The sequence below is a fragment of the Micromys minutus genome (genome assembly GCF_963924665.1).
Source record: "Micromys minutus genome assembly, chromosome: 19".
In the NCBI taxonomy this organism is placed as follows: Eukaryota; Metazoa; Chordata; class Mammalia; order Rodentia; family Muridae; genus Micromys; species Micromys minutus.
Window position 1 is genome coordinate 12230521 of NC_137954.1, and position 14724 is coordinate 12245244.

The following is a 14724-nucleotide window of genomic DNA, read 5'->3' on the forward strand; positions in this document are numbered from 1 at the left end:
TTGACCCAAATAAAAAGCATATGAAATATATTGCAGTGTCTTGTAGAATCATTTACGTATTCACTACTTTCTCAGGTGATTGTAAGCATTGACGTACTGTTCAATTACTTAACACTTGTACATTTAAATAGTGTTGCACTTTTAGCAACTTTGGTCTCTGAAATACTTTTAAAGACAACTGTCCATTTTAATTAGAAACTGCTTTTTCCAGATACGACTAAATTTTGTTAAATGTGAAAATTTTCCACCATTGGAATAGAGTTGTTTTAAAAACAAAAAAGTGTGGGTTAAGATTCCAGCAAATATGACTACAGAAGTTGTCTAGTGATTTGTGTGCTGTGCAGTCTGTCTCCAGGATGAGAATACTGCACTTCTTGCTGCCTTATCAGCCATCCTCCACAATGCTTTTGTCATTTCTTGACACGCACTGTGAAGACCAGAGCACTCAGCTAAAACACCTTCCCACTGCAAGGAGTTTCTGTAAAGAAAAGGGAATTTTTGTCATGAGAGTATTCTGGTGTCTGAAGATAACTGGGACTCCAGCCTTTTGTTTTTGTTAGGGTGTGTGGATTCACACCCTGGCGAGTTGGAGATTGGGAGGGTGCCATCTGTTTCACTGTCCTGTCATTTTGGGTCTGCTGTGGACTTTCTTCAGAGCCAGGGCCAAGGGGAGGTTTTACAAGCAGCAGTACAGACAGATGGTGAGTAACTTTTAGTTTTATTATAGTTTGATGATAAATGGTAAGGTGACTTGTAACCTGAAACTAAATGTATCCATTTAATATTGTAGTCCCAATACCTTATTGTGCTTCTAAATCATAGTGTGTATTCATAGTTTCAGTCAGGACAGTGAATGTAATTGTGTTACGAATTTATATAGGCATATATGAACTTGTCAGAATTACTGTTTTTCTAACATTTGGCAGTCAGATAAGTTAGATCATCAAGATAATTCCTAAATACATACATGATTTAGTTTAAGATGAAGTCTCTTAAAAATGGAATGACAACTTCATGAAGTCTATAAGCCTTTGAGATTTGCACATAAGGCAATATCAGCAATGAACTGATGTTTCTGGAGATGCAGATATTTTAAAGATATTCAGAAGATGTGAATATATTTAAAGACACAGTACAACCACCTGAGGACTCTCTATTGACATTATTGTTGGTTTTTCCCTTCATGCAGAGTACAGTTCTGAAAAGTGGAATCAGTTTCAGTGTTAAGGTAATCTCAGTAAGTTTAAATACACGAGTAACTGCTGTACAGAGGCTAAGAATGAAGAGTTCTGTGTATGTGGAAGGGAATTATCCAGAGGCTCTACCATGTTTCTTGAGAGATGAACTCAGAACTGCTAACTGCATGTTCTGTTGGCTGCATGTCTATACCGTAAAAGAGAGAGTATCTATTGTGTGTATATATTGTATGGCTATACCACTTGTCAATTAAAAAGCACATGGCTTAGGCAGGAACTAAGAGAGGCATCCAGGAGAAAGAATTCTGGGATAGAGCCAGGCACAGGAAGCTCCACCTAGGAGAATGTAAGGAAATGGAAGCATGGTACCTGAGCACAGGCCATTAGCCATGGGCAGACTGTAGGTTAAGGTAAATGGGTTATTCTAAGTTATGAGTGAGTCAGAGAACAGCCTAGCTATATGGCCAAGGTATTTGTTTTAAAAAGTGTGCCACCACTGCCCCGCTAGTACAAATAAATTCCTAACCTACAAAGCCAAAACCTATCACTACTTTTAAAATGGGATTTTAAAAAACATGTCTTACTGCATTTGTGCACACGTGCAGAGGGCAACTTGTGGGAGTTGTTTTTTTACCCATGTAAGTTCCAGGGATTGAGCTCAGGTTGTCAGGCTTGTTGGAGAACACCTTTACTTGCTGGCCCCTTACCACTTCCTAATTGGTAATGTTTAATGATCTCCAGTTTATTGGCATAAACAAGGAAGACATAGGGAGCTAAGTGTAGTTAACTTACCTCCAGCGTGTAACTTGTTCAGGATATTCTGACACAACAATCTGTAAAACCAGGTTCTTTAAAAATTTACTTTTATTTATTTAAGTGTATGTGTGCCACACATGTTCAGGTGCCTTTGGAGGCCAGAAGAGGGCATTGGATCCTTTGGAGCTGGAGTTATAGGTGGTTTTGAGTTGCCCGTCGAGGGTGCTGGGAACTGAATTCCTCTGGAAGAGCAGAAAGCATTCTTAACAGCTGAGTCATCTCTCCCACCCTACAAAACCAGGCTCTCATCCAAAACACTTGAAATCCTTGTGTTTAAATGGAATCTATGGAAATTTCTTTTTATTAAGAATTGGGATAGATGACAAAATAATGTAACTGAAAAAACAAATTGACTCTGGCTATATGACCACTGTCCCTAAGCCATTACAATAGTTTATGACAAGTGGCGAATATAACTCAGACAATAACTTAACCCAGCAGTAGAACAAAAACATCATCAGTAGTACTGAGTGAATATATCTCTCTCTCTCATATATATATATATATATATTTGTGTGTATATATATATAGCTTTGCACAATCAGGGAGCAAGGCACATAATGAAATGAGTGTACATTTATGCAGAAGAAAATAATAGCAACAAGGCTGAAAGAAAACCACAACTTCATCCTTATCAAGCTGTGCATAATCCTGATAATGTTCTTTCAGGTACATTTCCTTTATCCTCATGCTTTAAAAAAGTATATTTCTACATTATATCTATTTATGACAAAAACCCCACAGTTGGAAGTCAGTGAGCCTTAAGAAACAGAAGAGGACAGCCTAAAGATACTGTACAATTCTCTTTGAAAACAGTAAACAGCATTTTTACAACACTTAGCACAAGCTAATCATTTATTTACCCTATATATCTCAGGAAGAAGAGTTCACAGGTGGCTGATAATAAAACTAAGCAAAGTCATTTGACGCATTCCAGTTAATGCTTATTTTCTAGGAGGGACTATTTACAAATACAGGAAGAACTAGGAGGTGGAATTGTGAAATGGGGCAGGTTTTGGTATTAAGTTGTAATAAATTTAATGGATAATTTAAAAATGTATCCCTCCTATCCCCTTCTGCTGCAACCATGTCTTCGTAAGAATTTGATTTTTTAAGGAAGTTGGTTCTTTACCCCTTGCTTGACATTCACAGCCCATGAACAGCATGCTCCCAGTTTGGCCAGATATTAAGTGTGGTTGAGTGCTGACTTGAATAATTTTTCTAAACATCTTTGAGAAGCAGCAGCAGATTCCATGTAGGTGGATGAAAAAAAACTCTTGTAAAAGAGTCACTCCCTCCCATTTCTGCCCATATTTCAAAAGTACTTACCTTCCTTCTCTTTCATTAGCACCTCAAAAGTTTACTTGTGGTTTTTGTTGTTTTTAAATGCTATTCCTCTAAAGATTTCAAGGCACTGGGGATAACAGCAGATAGCTTTCTAAAATGGTTTACTTTACTTGAGAGAAACCCAATAGAACCCCTTCCCCTCCCGTACATTGTATACTTATGAAGTATGTTATTTCAGTAAACTCACCTAGAGTTTAGGTTTCTTTTACATATAGTCCTCCTAAGGGCACTGAGCACTTGTAACTTTTGATGGCTAGAGTTGTAAAGGTATAACATGTTTTCATTGGATTTTAAAAGGACCATCTTAAAAGTTGGTGGGGTATTCAGTTTTGTTCTTGCATTTCCCTTTGGGTAAGTTTGGAGAGAGGTTACATATTACAGATAATGTAAAGTGGAAATTAAAAAGTTCCAAAAGGTATTTTTTAAAGCCATTTTTCATGTATAACAAAATAATACTTTTATGGAAAATTGTCACCTAACCATACAGGACGATTGTTTTAATTAATAAACGAGTAGAATCTGGGACGTCAGTTAGAATGCTATTTCTGATTTCTGAAGATACATGGAAATGTTTAAATGGATTTTTTTTTACTTGCTTTAACACTGCCTTATATTTGTAACATAAAATTGGTTTTGAGTAGTAAAGGGGACAAAATGTACTGTTCAAAGTCCGATGAACAAATCCATCCAGTTCTGAAACCGGATCCATGTTAATCTGAATCTTGGATTGTTACCCTGTTGAAATTTCTCAATTCTGGTTAGGCAAATTCAGCACCTTAATTTTAGAGGATTAAAAAAAAAAACCCCACTGTCATCTTTATTACTTTAAATTTTTATCTGATGAAAATACAGCTTTTTTGGTAATCTTTAAGATACAGCCAGGTGATGGGATTACCACAGAATAGTGTTTGTCCTGCCGCCTGTGAGTTGGAGTTTGTTCTGCTGCTAAACCGTGAGCACTAGAGACTCTTAAAAGTTACTTCTATAATAAAAAGTAAGGTTGTTTAAAAAGCTAGTCGCCAATTCTGAAAAGCACCTGTCTGTCCTGCCCTCAGGAGCACAAGGCCCTTTACCCTATTCACTAGTCAGTGTCCTCGCAGCCTCCAGGTACTTTGACTGGCCTGAGAAAGTCAGGTAAGCTAGAGCTGCCAAGCAGAGGGCAGTGGGAGAAGGCACAGAACCAGTGTTGTCTGGCAGTGGGTCTTATCCATGAACACATTAGAGACAGAAGAAACAAAAACTACACCTCAACAAAACCCTCAAACAAAAATTTGAATGTGGCTAAAAACAAAAATTGGAATGTGTCACTTAAAGATTGGGATGTATCACCTTTTTAAAAATTAACAGCTATTATCTTTGAGAAATATAAATAAACTGCATGCTGTCACCTGACTGGAGTTAGACATGGATAGTTACCGCTCTCCCATTTTCTTGGCATTCTGGTTTTCAAAGGTATCTGCTCTCCCAAGACAATGAAATAGAAGTCATGTCTCAGGATGCCTTAAGAATTCCCATGAAATCCACACTGAAAAAAAGGCTGTTTGTTGATTTAGGGCTTAGTCTAGATCAGAAGTACATATTTTTCCACTCAGGGAAATCTTAAATTGTCTTACCTGGCTTAATTTAAAAAGAAAAAAAAATCAGTACTGGTGCTAACTGGACCCGCTGTCTTAAGAGCCACAGGTAAGCATGGGGAAGCACTTATTTCAGTCTCAGTGGGACTTGGCGTCTGTGCTCAGGCTCACTACATTTGTTGTGCGTGTGGGAACTAACAGTGCAGTATGCTAAAGGTCACTTCATCATAGGAACAGCAAGCATAAATATTTGGTGAACAAGTTGAAAGAAAGTTGGGTTTAAAAAGCACAGTGCTTATATGGTCCTCTTCCTCCCTAACTGTGGCTGCAGCTGTGACGGGAGGTGCTTCTCAGTCAACCTTTGCGATGCATTAGTACAAATACTATATTCTTCAATCAACCTGGACCCAGTCTCACTGCAGTTACTTCCTTCTTGAGGGACAGGACCAAAAGACTTTTGTGTTTGGCACTGGCTACCTTTTCAACAGGCACAGACTTTCTTAACAAGATAAGTTCATTTGTAATGGGTGGGATGGCCAGTTTTTATTCTCTTACTTAAAAAATAGCTCTAAGGTTGTATTTTATTCCCTTCAACCCGCCACTGTAAGTTGATAAGCACACACTTCTCATGGACCAAGAAAAAGTACCAAAAGCACACAGGATAGTGTGAAGTCCAGTAGTATCATCAGAGCAATGCATTGCCAATGTCACTTACTGCTCCATCAGAACTCCTGGTCCCTTAGAAAATCTCTACACGAGCTGTAAACAACAAAGGTCTTAGCAGCTCTAGTAGCTATGGATAAAATTATGAAAACTCCTTTTGTTCATGATAATCCCATCCCCAAATGGATTCTTTGCATTTTAACTTCATGAAAGATACAGTACAGAGGCCAGTTTAGTTTTTTTTCTATAGAGCAATTTGTAAAGAAGGCATTGCAGCAGACGACTGTCTTTATAATGATGAACCAAACTGGGCATGGTATATATTTCATATTCAGACTATTTGTGGATTCAAACGTATATGAATGCACACATTATATATGAAGGTAACTGTGACCTAAAGACATAACTGGACAGTACATTACAATGTGTGCTGGACATTCACAATAAAGCAAGAACCATGAAACCAAGTTGATGAAGCCTTGCAAGACAATATTAAAAGTAGCCAGGATCATTCGTGAAGTATTCCTTGTGTTGTGGACACAAAGCTTACCTGTGAAGACATCTGATGTGGCTGGGGTCATGGCAGGACTACGGCAACTAGAGCAGCCATGACTTTCCTATGTACAACCACAGATAATACCTTCTGGATTTCCCTTTCCTGTACCGTTTACCCGTGTAGAATGGTTTTCCTGATGAAAAGTGCCCCTTTACATTGTAGTATTAAGTCAGAGAAGCAGTTCTAAATCCAGCCAACTGGGAGAAATAAAAAAGCCCTACCAGACACACCAAACATTCTGATGATACGCCAGCTGAGAAACTGCCCGTCTCTTTCTCCTCTACACATGCACAGAGAAGTGGCACGTGGACAGACACAGGAAATACCTTCTAGTGTTTGGTCCAATCCATATGATAGACGAGTCCTAAGTGATAACATATCTCCTCCTATGTCTCCTTCTACCCAAATATACAAAACTCCATATTCGGATTAAGAGGCAAAAGGAATAAATAGAATCAGTTCTCTGTATATATACACATTCACAGATGTATACATATGTATATACACACAATCTATAGCTGTGTGTACATCCATGTACACACATGCAGCACATATACACACAAACGCACACAGCTGGACACTACCTGAATAACATATCGGGAGGCTCTGAACACCTGGATTCACAGATGATCAGATGAACTGATTGCAGAACTGATTCTAGATAGCATGAAAATAAGTTGTGGCTACCAGTCTCTCGAGAGCTTAGTACTCTGGTCTCTCTTAGGAGGAGCGGGAGGGGGTCCTCTTCGCAATGTTGCATAGCCCGAAATATGACTACCTCCAAAGCCAGCCTTCTGCTGGTCAGACAGCAGTTCTGGTGGTGGTGGGGGTAGTGCCATGTCGTCCATTGTGGCTGTGGGTTCTGCTCTGGACATACGTGAAGAGGATAGGGAGCCATGCCGCGTGATAGACTTGCGCTGCAGTGTCCTGTTGAGATCAGCCAGGAATCCAGGCTGGACGCTAAGGCCGGATTTGGGAGAAGTGGGCACTTGTGGCACAACTGTGGTCGTTGCTGGCTGTTCAGAGATGTCAGCTTGAGTGAGGCGGGTACTGTCGTTGCGTTTGGGCCGGGTAGGTGGAGGGGCCTTCTTCACTGATGTTTTAGACCATAGCTGCGGCTGAGGATTAACAACTGCCACTTTTGGGGAGGTGTTCCCCGAGAATACAGCTGGAATTTCAATAGGGGGCAGAGGAAGCTCTATTTCAGGTGGAGGGGGTGGAAAGTCAGAATCAGATGGTGGAGATGGAAATTCCACCACGACGTCTTTTCCACGCCCACTCACAACAGAGGGTTTTGCTGACACAATCCCTTGCTGGTGGATTCCAGGAAGGTTGACTCCAGAAAGGTGTAGTTTCCCAGGTTTGGGGGGTGCTGCAGGAGGTGGTGGGGTCTCCTTGCTGGGAGACCCTGATTCTGCTGGCGGTGCAAACTTGCTGACTAGACTGTCTACTGAGGGTCGCTTGGGCTCAGGGTGCTCTGCACAACTGCCGGACTTAATGCTGGAGTTGCGCTGCGGGGTTGGGGGTGGTTTCTTCCCCCCAGGGCTGGACATCTTACTTGTCTTTTTGCCTGGAGATCCACCTTTGTCAGGGGTAGGTGAAGCCATGGGTGGTGGTGGTGGTGGTGGTGGAGGTGGTGGGGCTGGGGCTGGGGATGGAGGAGGGGGCGGAGGAAACACCAGGCTGCTTTCAGGAGGCGGAGGAGGGAAATCTGGAGAAGGGGCAGGGATTGAGCTGGGCTGCCATTTGGGCTTTGCTTTTACTGCAGGAGGGGATTGTGGGGTGACATTTGCTGGGAGGGGTTTTAGGGGCTGAGAGTCCACAGGAGGAGGAGTGGGAGGGGGTGGAAACTGACTGGCTATCTGCTTCACAACTGAGGGCACAGGGGACAGTGGAGAGGGGGGTGGCTTTACCCCAAAGCTCTGCTGCTTGGGTAGTGTTGGTGGGGGATAGGGGGTAGGCTGGACAGGGGGAGTGGGTGGAACATGAGAAACGGGGAAAACTGGCTGTTTCTTTGTGGGGGGCACTGGAGGTGCAGGGGTAGGTGGGACAGCTTGTGCTACTACTGGTGACACAGTCTTTGTGCTGGCTGAAGGAGGAATGGTCACCAGAGGTTTAGGGGGTGCTTGAGGAGGGACAGTTGCAGGGATGGGAGGAGCTGGTGGAGGTGTGGGAGGGGCCACCTGAGGAAGATGCTGAACCTGATGAATCTTCAGTGGAAGAGGCTGGGGGCTGAACTGTGGTAGGGATGGGGCACATGGCACTGGCTTTAACTGGGCCATGGCTGAGCCAGGGGTTGGGGGTGGGGGAGGAGGAGGGGGTGGAGGAATAACGCCATTGGGGGGCACCACAATTTGAGCCTTGGACTGTGAAGCCAAAGGAAGAGGCTGCATCACTGATGGTGCTGGAGACTTAAACAGGGTCCCTGAATGCTGAGCTGCATTCTGCAGCCTGGTGATTGTGCTGTACTTGACAAACATGGTGGCTGCTGAGCCTGCAGATGGTGCAGACTGGCTGGGGAGAGGAGGAGGAGGTGGTGGTGGTGGAGGTGGAGGAGGAGGAGGAGGAGGTGGCGGAGGAGGCAGAGGCGGTGAAGGTTGTGAGGCAGTATAGGGGGTGATGATCTTAGTTTGAGGAGACAGAGGGGGCATGAGTGAAGTGTAGGATCGATTCATAGACTCCATTCTGGCCTAAAAGGAGTATAAAAAGGGAGTGGGAGGGAGAGAAACAACACAACAGTTACAGAGGTAAGCTTTAGCTCCATGAAACTAAACAGCAAGGAATTGAGGACATGCATAGAGGATGCAGCAGTTGGTGATTATAAAGACGGACAATGTCAGGAAGGGTTAAAATCTGATTTCCTGGGTAAGGAGGACAGAGAAAATTCGTTTCACCCTGCAGTATTTATTCTAATAGCTACACTGCCTAACCATCCAGGAATGAGTTCCTGTTGCAAAGCCATTTGGGTGGTGACGGGGTGTGTGATTTCTGCTCTTGGCTATGGGATTTTGGCAAACCTTGCCCTATGCTCTCCTGTGCTCAAGAGTTCACCTTCTGTCCGTTACTGCATCCACATCAAGCAGATAACATCCTAGGCTCAGGATGCTGGTGGAGGGCTTCCTGAGGAGTGAGGGCGGCTTTTTGATTCTAGTAAGCTGACATGTGAGAATATGAAAATGCTCAGCAGGCGTGCATACAGCAATGAATGAGCTTGACACACACACTCGTGTTCGTGTGAAACACTTGCATCCACATGCACAGAAGTCCAGCAATGCAGGTAAGGGGGTGCATTCTTTACATTTGTTTTACTGGAAAATACATAAAGAAATGCTTTATAAACATTACAGCAAAAGATAAAACATTACACAGAAGAAGTCAGAGGAATAAGAGGGAACAGTCAAGCTAAAGGAAATGATGGGGAAGCAGGAGCCAGGGTTTGCAGTAAATTGTCCATCACTCCATCTGGGCAGTACCTAACATTGCTGAAATGACTACACCTGGCCTGAACCAACCACACACAGATTTGTAGCTCACGGACTTCTGAAATAGGAAAGGGCTTTTGGTTTAATAACTTTGGGAACACCTTTTGGCTCTTTGAACAACTGAAGAAATGAAGTAGCCCATCTGTTTTTAATTATGAATGATATCTATCTAATTAGTATTCATAAAGCTAAATTCTAATGCCTATCAACGTTCACATGTTTCTGTAAAAATTATACATTAAAATAAAAGCATTAGTTTGTAAGATTTGGTTATAGGAGTCACCCAGGTTAATGTGTTTTTAGAGAACAGCCCCTGACCTTAACTTGACCCTGTCTTGGCTGCTTCAGGGATGCAGACCTTAGCTGTGTTGGCCTTCTCATGTGGCACCTGAGTCTGAGGTAACAGAAGAAACACACAGGGATTAAGACTCAGACAGACTGACATTATGCATAACAGGGCTCAATCTTTCTGAAACTATGACAGACTTTGCTTCCTAATCACAGAGCATTTGGGTCTTCATTTTGTTGAATTTTGTAGAACGTGGTAGATACAAATAGGAAGCCTTATAATTTAAAATGCACATGGGTCTCAGTGTTAATAACTGTCAGGTATTTGTCTGTTTTATTTGACAGTGGTGAGGATCTAACCAGGAATCTTGTACATGTTAGACAAATGTTCTGCCACTAGGCTACATCCCCAGCCAAAGCAAAGATTTTATTTTAAACATTTACATGCCTAGTGTATTAGTTCCATCTCAATTGCTTCATAAGGAGCTGGGATCAGTGATACAGACACACAGCAGTCTGTCCGGCTGGGGTGCAGGCCTGTGACAGAGCGATCGTCTAACACCTATGAAGTCCAAATTCAATCCCCAGTACTTGGGGGATGATTTTAAGGTGGACGAAGGAATTATTAAAGGTTTTTGATAAAGGGTTTTACTCGTATTTAAAATTTTTACATCATTAAAAGAAATTACTTTTGTTTGTTTGCTGAGACAGGGTTTTTCTGTGTAGCTCTGGCTGGGCTTGAACTCATGGAGATCCTCTTGCCTCCCCCCAGGAGTGCTGAGACTAATGGCCTGCACTGTCACGCCCAGCTTAAAGGCGATTATTGACTACTTATTTCCACACCTACCCTCATGCCAGTTAATCAACCACGTGTGCAAATTATGTAATTAATTTGTTTTAAGGAAAAATTTGTGAATGTGCTTGTATTTGTGATTCAGATCAAAAGAGTCAAAATGATGACTGTCCAAAGCAAAATAGTCTTCAGGGGTACTGGTTCCTCAAGGATGGAACAGAGCCTTTCTCACTGAAGTGAGGACTGCACCCAGGGCACAGCGTTTCTTTCCTACAGGAGTTCTGAGGCTATTTCATTGAGGACTACCATGTTTTTCGACTGAACTTAAAAAACAGAAGCTTGTAGGGTAGCTTTCAAGTCTTGGCAGAGAAGATTTATTGTGCAGGAGACACTGGTGAATGCATAAACTCACAACAGGGCAGGTGTAGGTAAGGAGCTGTGGAGTGCTCAGCTGCCACGGGACATCTATATCTCATTCCCATCTCCTCAGGGACCATTGTGGAAGAGAGAGAACAAAATGTTCACTGGAGAGGACCCAAGTGAAATGTTTTCTTCAGGGCATTATAAATCCATTGTATTAATGAACTCAACTCTGGTTGCCTGCACAAAAGCAAGCAAGTTAGAATATAGAGTAAAGGGTTTCATGAGCCCCCACTTCTAACTGAGGAGCAATTGACAGCTGATAGCTTCTGGAATATGTGGCTCCTGGTAGGTGGACCCTGTTCCAGTGGACAGCCACCTATGTATGTACCAACAGCACAAACTGGACGACTCAGTGGAGATTTAAAGAAAAAAAAGCACATGAAATTGGGAGGAGTTGGGGGAATATGGTCAAATCACACTGTATTGTCTGAAATTCTCATGATACATAAAAAAGAAAAACCTCTTAACATTATAGTCCATAATGCTGACAACCATTCTAAAGGGTCACTGAATATCACATACAGGAGTCCAGATTCTGAAGAGCATTTGAGAAAACTAATCGATGCCTAGACTCATCCTCAAGACTGAAGACAAGGAATGAATCTGAGTTAATTAAAAATGAAGAATTGTAAGCAACTTCTCTGGAACTTTAGGGCAGTGGTGTTGCTGCAGCAAACTGTATACAGTTGAAAGGGGGAGATAGTTACAATAGTGGATAAATAACTGGCATTAGAAATTAAGATCTTAGGTCACTCACTAGTCACTATAGACAATGCTAAGCTGGTTTCCCCATTATAATTAAGATGAAGGTCTAAGAAAGAAGAGTAAGAAATACTAAATCAGACTTGAGTAAAGGAATAAAGCGCACAGATTAGACGTGGACAGCACAGATTCATACTTGAAGGAAAACTTGTGTATTACCTTGCTGGATTCTTCCAACTGGGTGCCTCGCTTCCAGGCTTCGGAGAAGATGGAGCTCACGGAACTTTGGGAACGGATGTGTCCAGTAGGCAGGGTGTCAGACACTCCACTGTCAGACTGATTGGAGTGATTTGACTGAGACTCTGGTTAAAATATTTAAAGAACCAAATCAAAGTCAGTGAATATATTCTACTAGAAAAACCTTATCTTGGTGCTGATTCCTTGGCTAAGCTTTCACTGGGTTTCTCCACTGTGAAGTCACTGCTTTCTCAACCCTATGCCTTTCCTAAGTAAATCACTACCTTTTCAGAGGAACAAAGTGTGTGCAGAAATCATTTAGAAGTATTTTGTGGGGCTGGAGAGAGATCTCAGTCTGAGGAGGATGTACTGCTCTGTAGAAGACTGGGGTTTGCCCCAGTGCACAGCTGTAAGCCTCCTGATGTGTGCACCCAGTGTCCTCTTCTGGTGCACCCACATGGTCCTCAACACACATACACGTAATAATAAACAAATCCTTCTTTAGAGGCTGTCCATTTGAGAGTTGGGGAGGCATGGATGGAGCTGGGGGAAGGGACAAAAAGATGACTCAGCAATGACATGGAAATAAATCACTGGAAAGATCATGAAGGAGGTACTTAACTGAAGTGAATACGGCATACTTCCTTAAAGATGGAAATCTAGAAGCCCCCTGCAGTGTCACTGATTCCCTGTGAATACTAGAAAGTGTACAGCCTAAATGGCTTCCTTAACTGTAGTTGTTTCTATTGTACTGAAATGTCAGGAAAGCTGTGTAGGTAGGGGTGCAGTGTGCTTATGGATTATGAGTACAGCTCTAAGAAGCTTGTATATCATATCTCAGCATATGTATTTTAAAATAAACTTCACAAGTATAAAACCCAACACTGCATTAGGAATGCATTTCAAATATTTAGCTAGTCTATAACACTGTACTTGAGAAATAAAAGTTCCCACCGATTATAATTTGGAAATTAAGTATGGCTGTGGAAAGTTCTAACCCTCTTGATAAGACTTGTAGTAAACAGTGCTGTGTGGTAGTTGACCTACCCGGGATACTGGAAGAACTGGATCCGGATTTAATGCTGGAGCTGGATAACGAGGTCCAATCATAAGCTGACTCTGTCCTCTTCAAGGCTTCTTGATAATTCGTGTAGAGCTGCTTCCCATACTAAGGAAAAGCAAACAAATGGTGACATCTAGCCCTGAGTTGCACGTAGAAGGTCATGGGGAAGGGAGGAAGTATTTCTGTGCTGGTCCACTTTGTATAGCACTGGTTACACTCCACGTAGTCCTTAGTACTGGACTGTTATATTCACACTCATTTTCCTTAGTTCTAAGAACAGCAGAAACTACCAATTTTAACAATGTTAATAGAAATAAAAGTTTTTATCAATTCAAATTCAAGAGGACTAGATTCTTAGCACTATTTAGGGACATGCCCCAAATCTACTTGAAAAATAGGCATAACTTAATTTAAAAATTTTTCTTTGGGTGTTGGAGAGATCTGCAGACAACTACCACAAAAAAACCTATTTTGCTTAGGCTAAACTTGGTTACATAAGAATCACATAATGCACTCTGCAAAGTAGAAACAGATCACGTGGATACTGATCGTCTCTTACTGACAGCAGCATCATTCCGTGTGTGTTAGCCACCGACGTGACTCCCAGCCACCAAGGAGAAAGGCATTGAGGATATGAGGAAACTAGACAGCAGCAGAGTAATGAGCATGAAACAGTCAGACCCACCTCAGGAACTCAGCATCTAACTAACCACTTCATTGTTGCAACATCAATTGGAAAGGCAATGTACCTTGGCAATTCGGATTCCATTGACCCACTGATGCAGGGTCCTTGCATCGTCACAACAAAGGTACTTGATATACTGAGACTTCTTCTGGATCTGTGGGTGCTATAAAATTAAAGGCAGAATCCAACTAATACGTCTTCTAGAGAAGTGACACTTAGAAATGTCAACACAGTGCATACTTCCTATACCACCATTAAGTGAAATAAAACAGCCCACACTTAAGCCCATGTAACCTTTTTACCTGGGAAGTTCTCAAATATTCCTTTTACATATCATAGAAAACCCCTATCAAGATTAAGCCAATAGAATCTTCAGCCTTTGAGATGGGAAAATAGAAAAGGAATGTCTACCCAGGAAAGCATGGTTTAGATGTTCCAAAGCAGTTCCTTCCTTGTAGATAAACAACTCTACCAAATATGTGTGGAGCATCCACAGCGTAGCACCCAGGACTCGAGGCCATGGCCACACCTGACTGCTGACCTAAACAGTGCTGAGCATTGTGAGGGTGGGGCTGGAGCCAAAATGTATAACACATCTCAGCAATTCTTCCAGAATCTTCATAGGCTTTTAGGCTGTCTTTATAAATGTTAATTTAGATGACTAAAAACACTAAATATGCCCACTCCTCTGTACTGTACGGCCACAGTTGGTGTGAGGAACTTAAACCTGGTGGAGAGAGAAGAAAACTCCTAATAACAGCATAGATAAGACTATATGGCCATGATCTGGGGGGAGTGGGGAAGGTAGAGACATCATTTTTTCTGGACCAGATGAAAGTGGGTGAATTTTGAAATTGGAAATGGTGTCCTCTGATGGTTCTACTAATAAAGTTCTACTA

General features: G+C 42.0%; 1 protein-coding gene across 7 annotated transcripts in view; it reads right to left on the reverse strand.

Moving 5' to 3' along the window:
• Positions 1-2042: 2042 nt before the first annotated feature.
• The window catches only part of RAPH1 (Ras association (RalGDS/AF-6) and pleckstrin homology domains 1), a 69341-nt gene continuing 56659 nt past the window's right edge, over positions 2043-14724 (reverse strand). For 4 of the 7 annotated variants that reach the window (XM_080933476.1, XM_080933475.1, XM_080933474.1 and 1 more), the window contains 4 exons: positions 13890-13988; positions 13125-13245; positions 12060-12202; positions 2043-8842 (listed from right to left, as the gene is read on the reverse strand). In XM_080933476.1, the coding sequence (XP_080789602.1) occupies positions 6836-8842; positions 12060-12202; positions 13125-13245; positions 13890-13988 (2370 nt within the window). In that variant the 3' untranslated portion in view covers positions 2043-6835. Of the gene's footprint in view, positions 8843-9952; positions 10029-12059; positions 12203-13124; positions 13246-13889; positions 13989-14724 lie in introns of all 7 variants that reach the window. The other 3 variants (XR_013975446.1, XR_013975447.1, XM_080933477.1) reach the window with 3 other exon arrangements.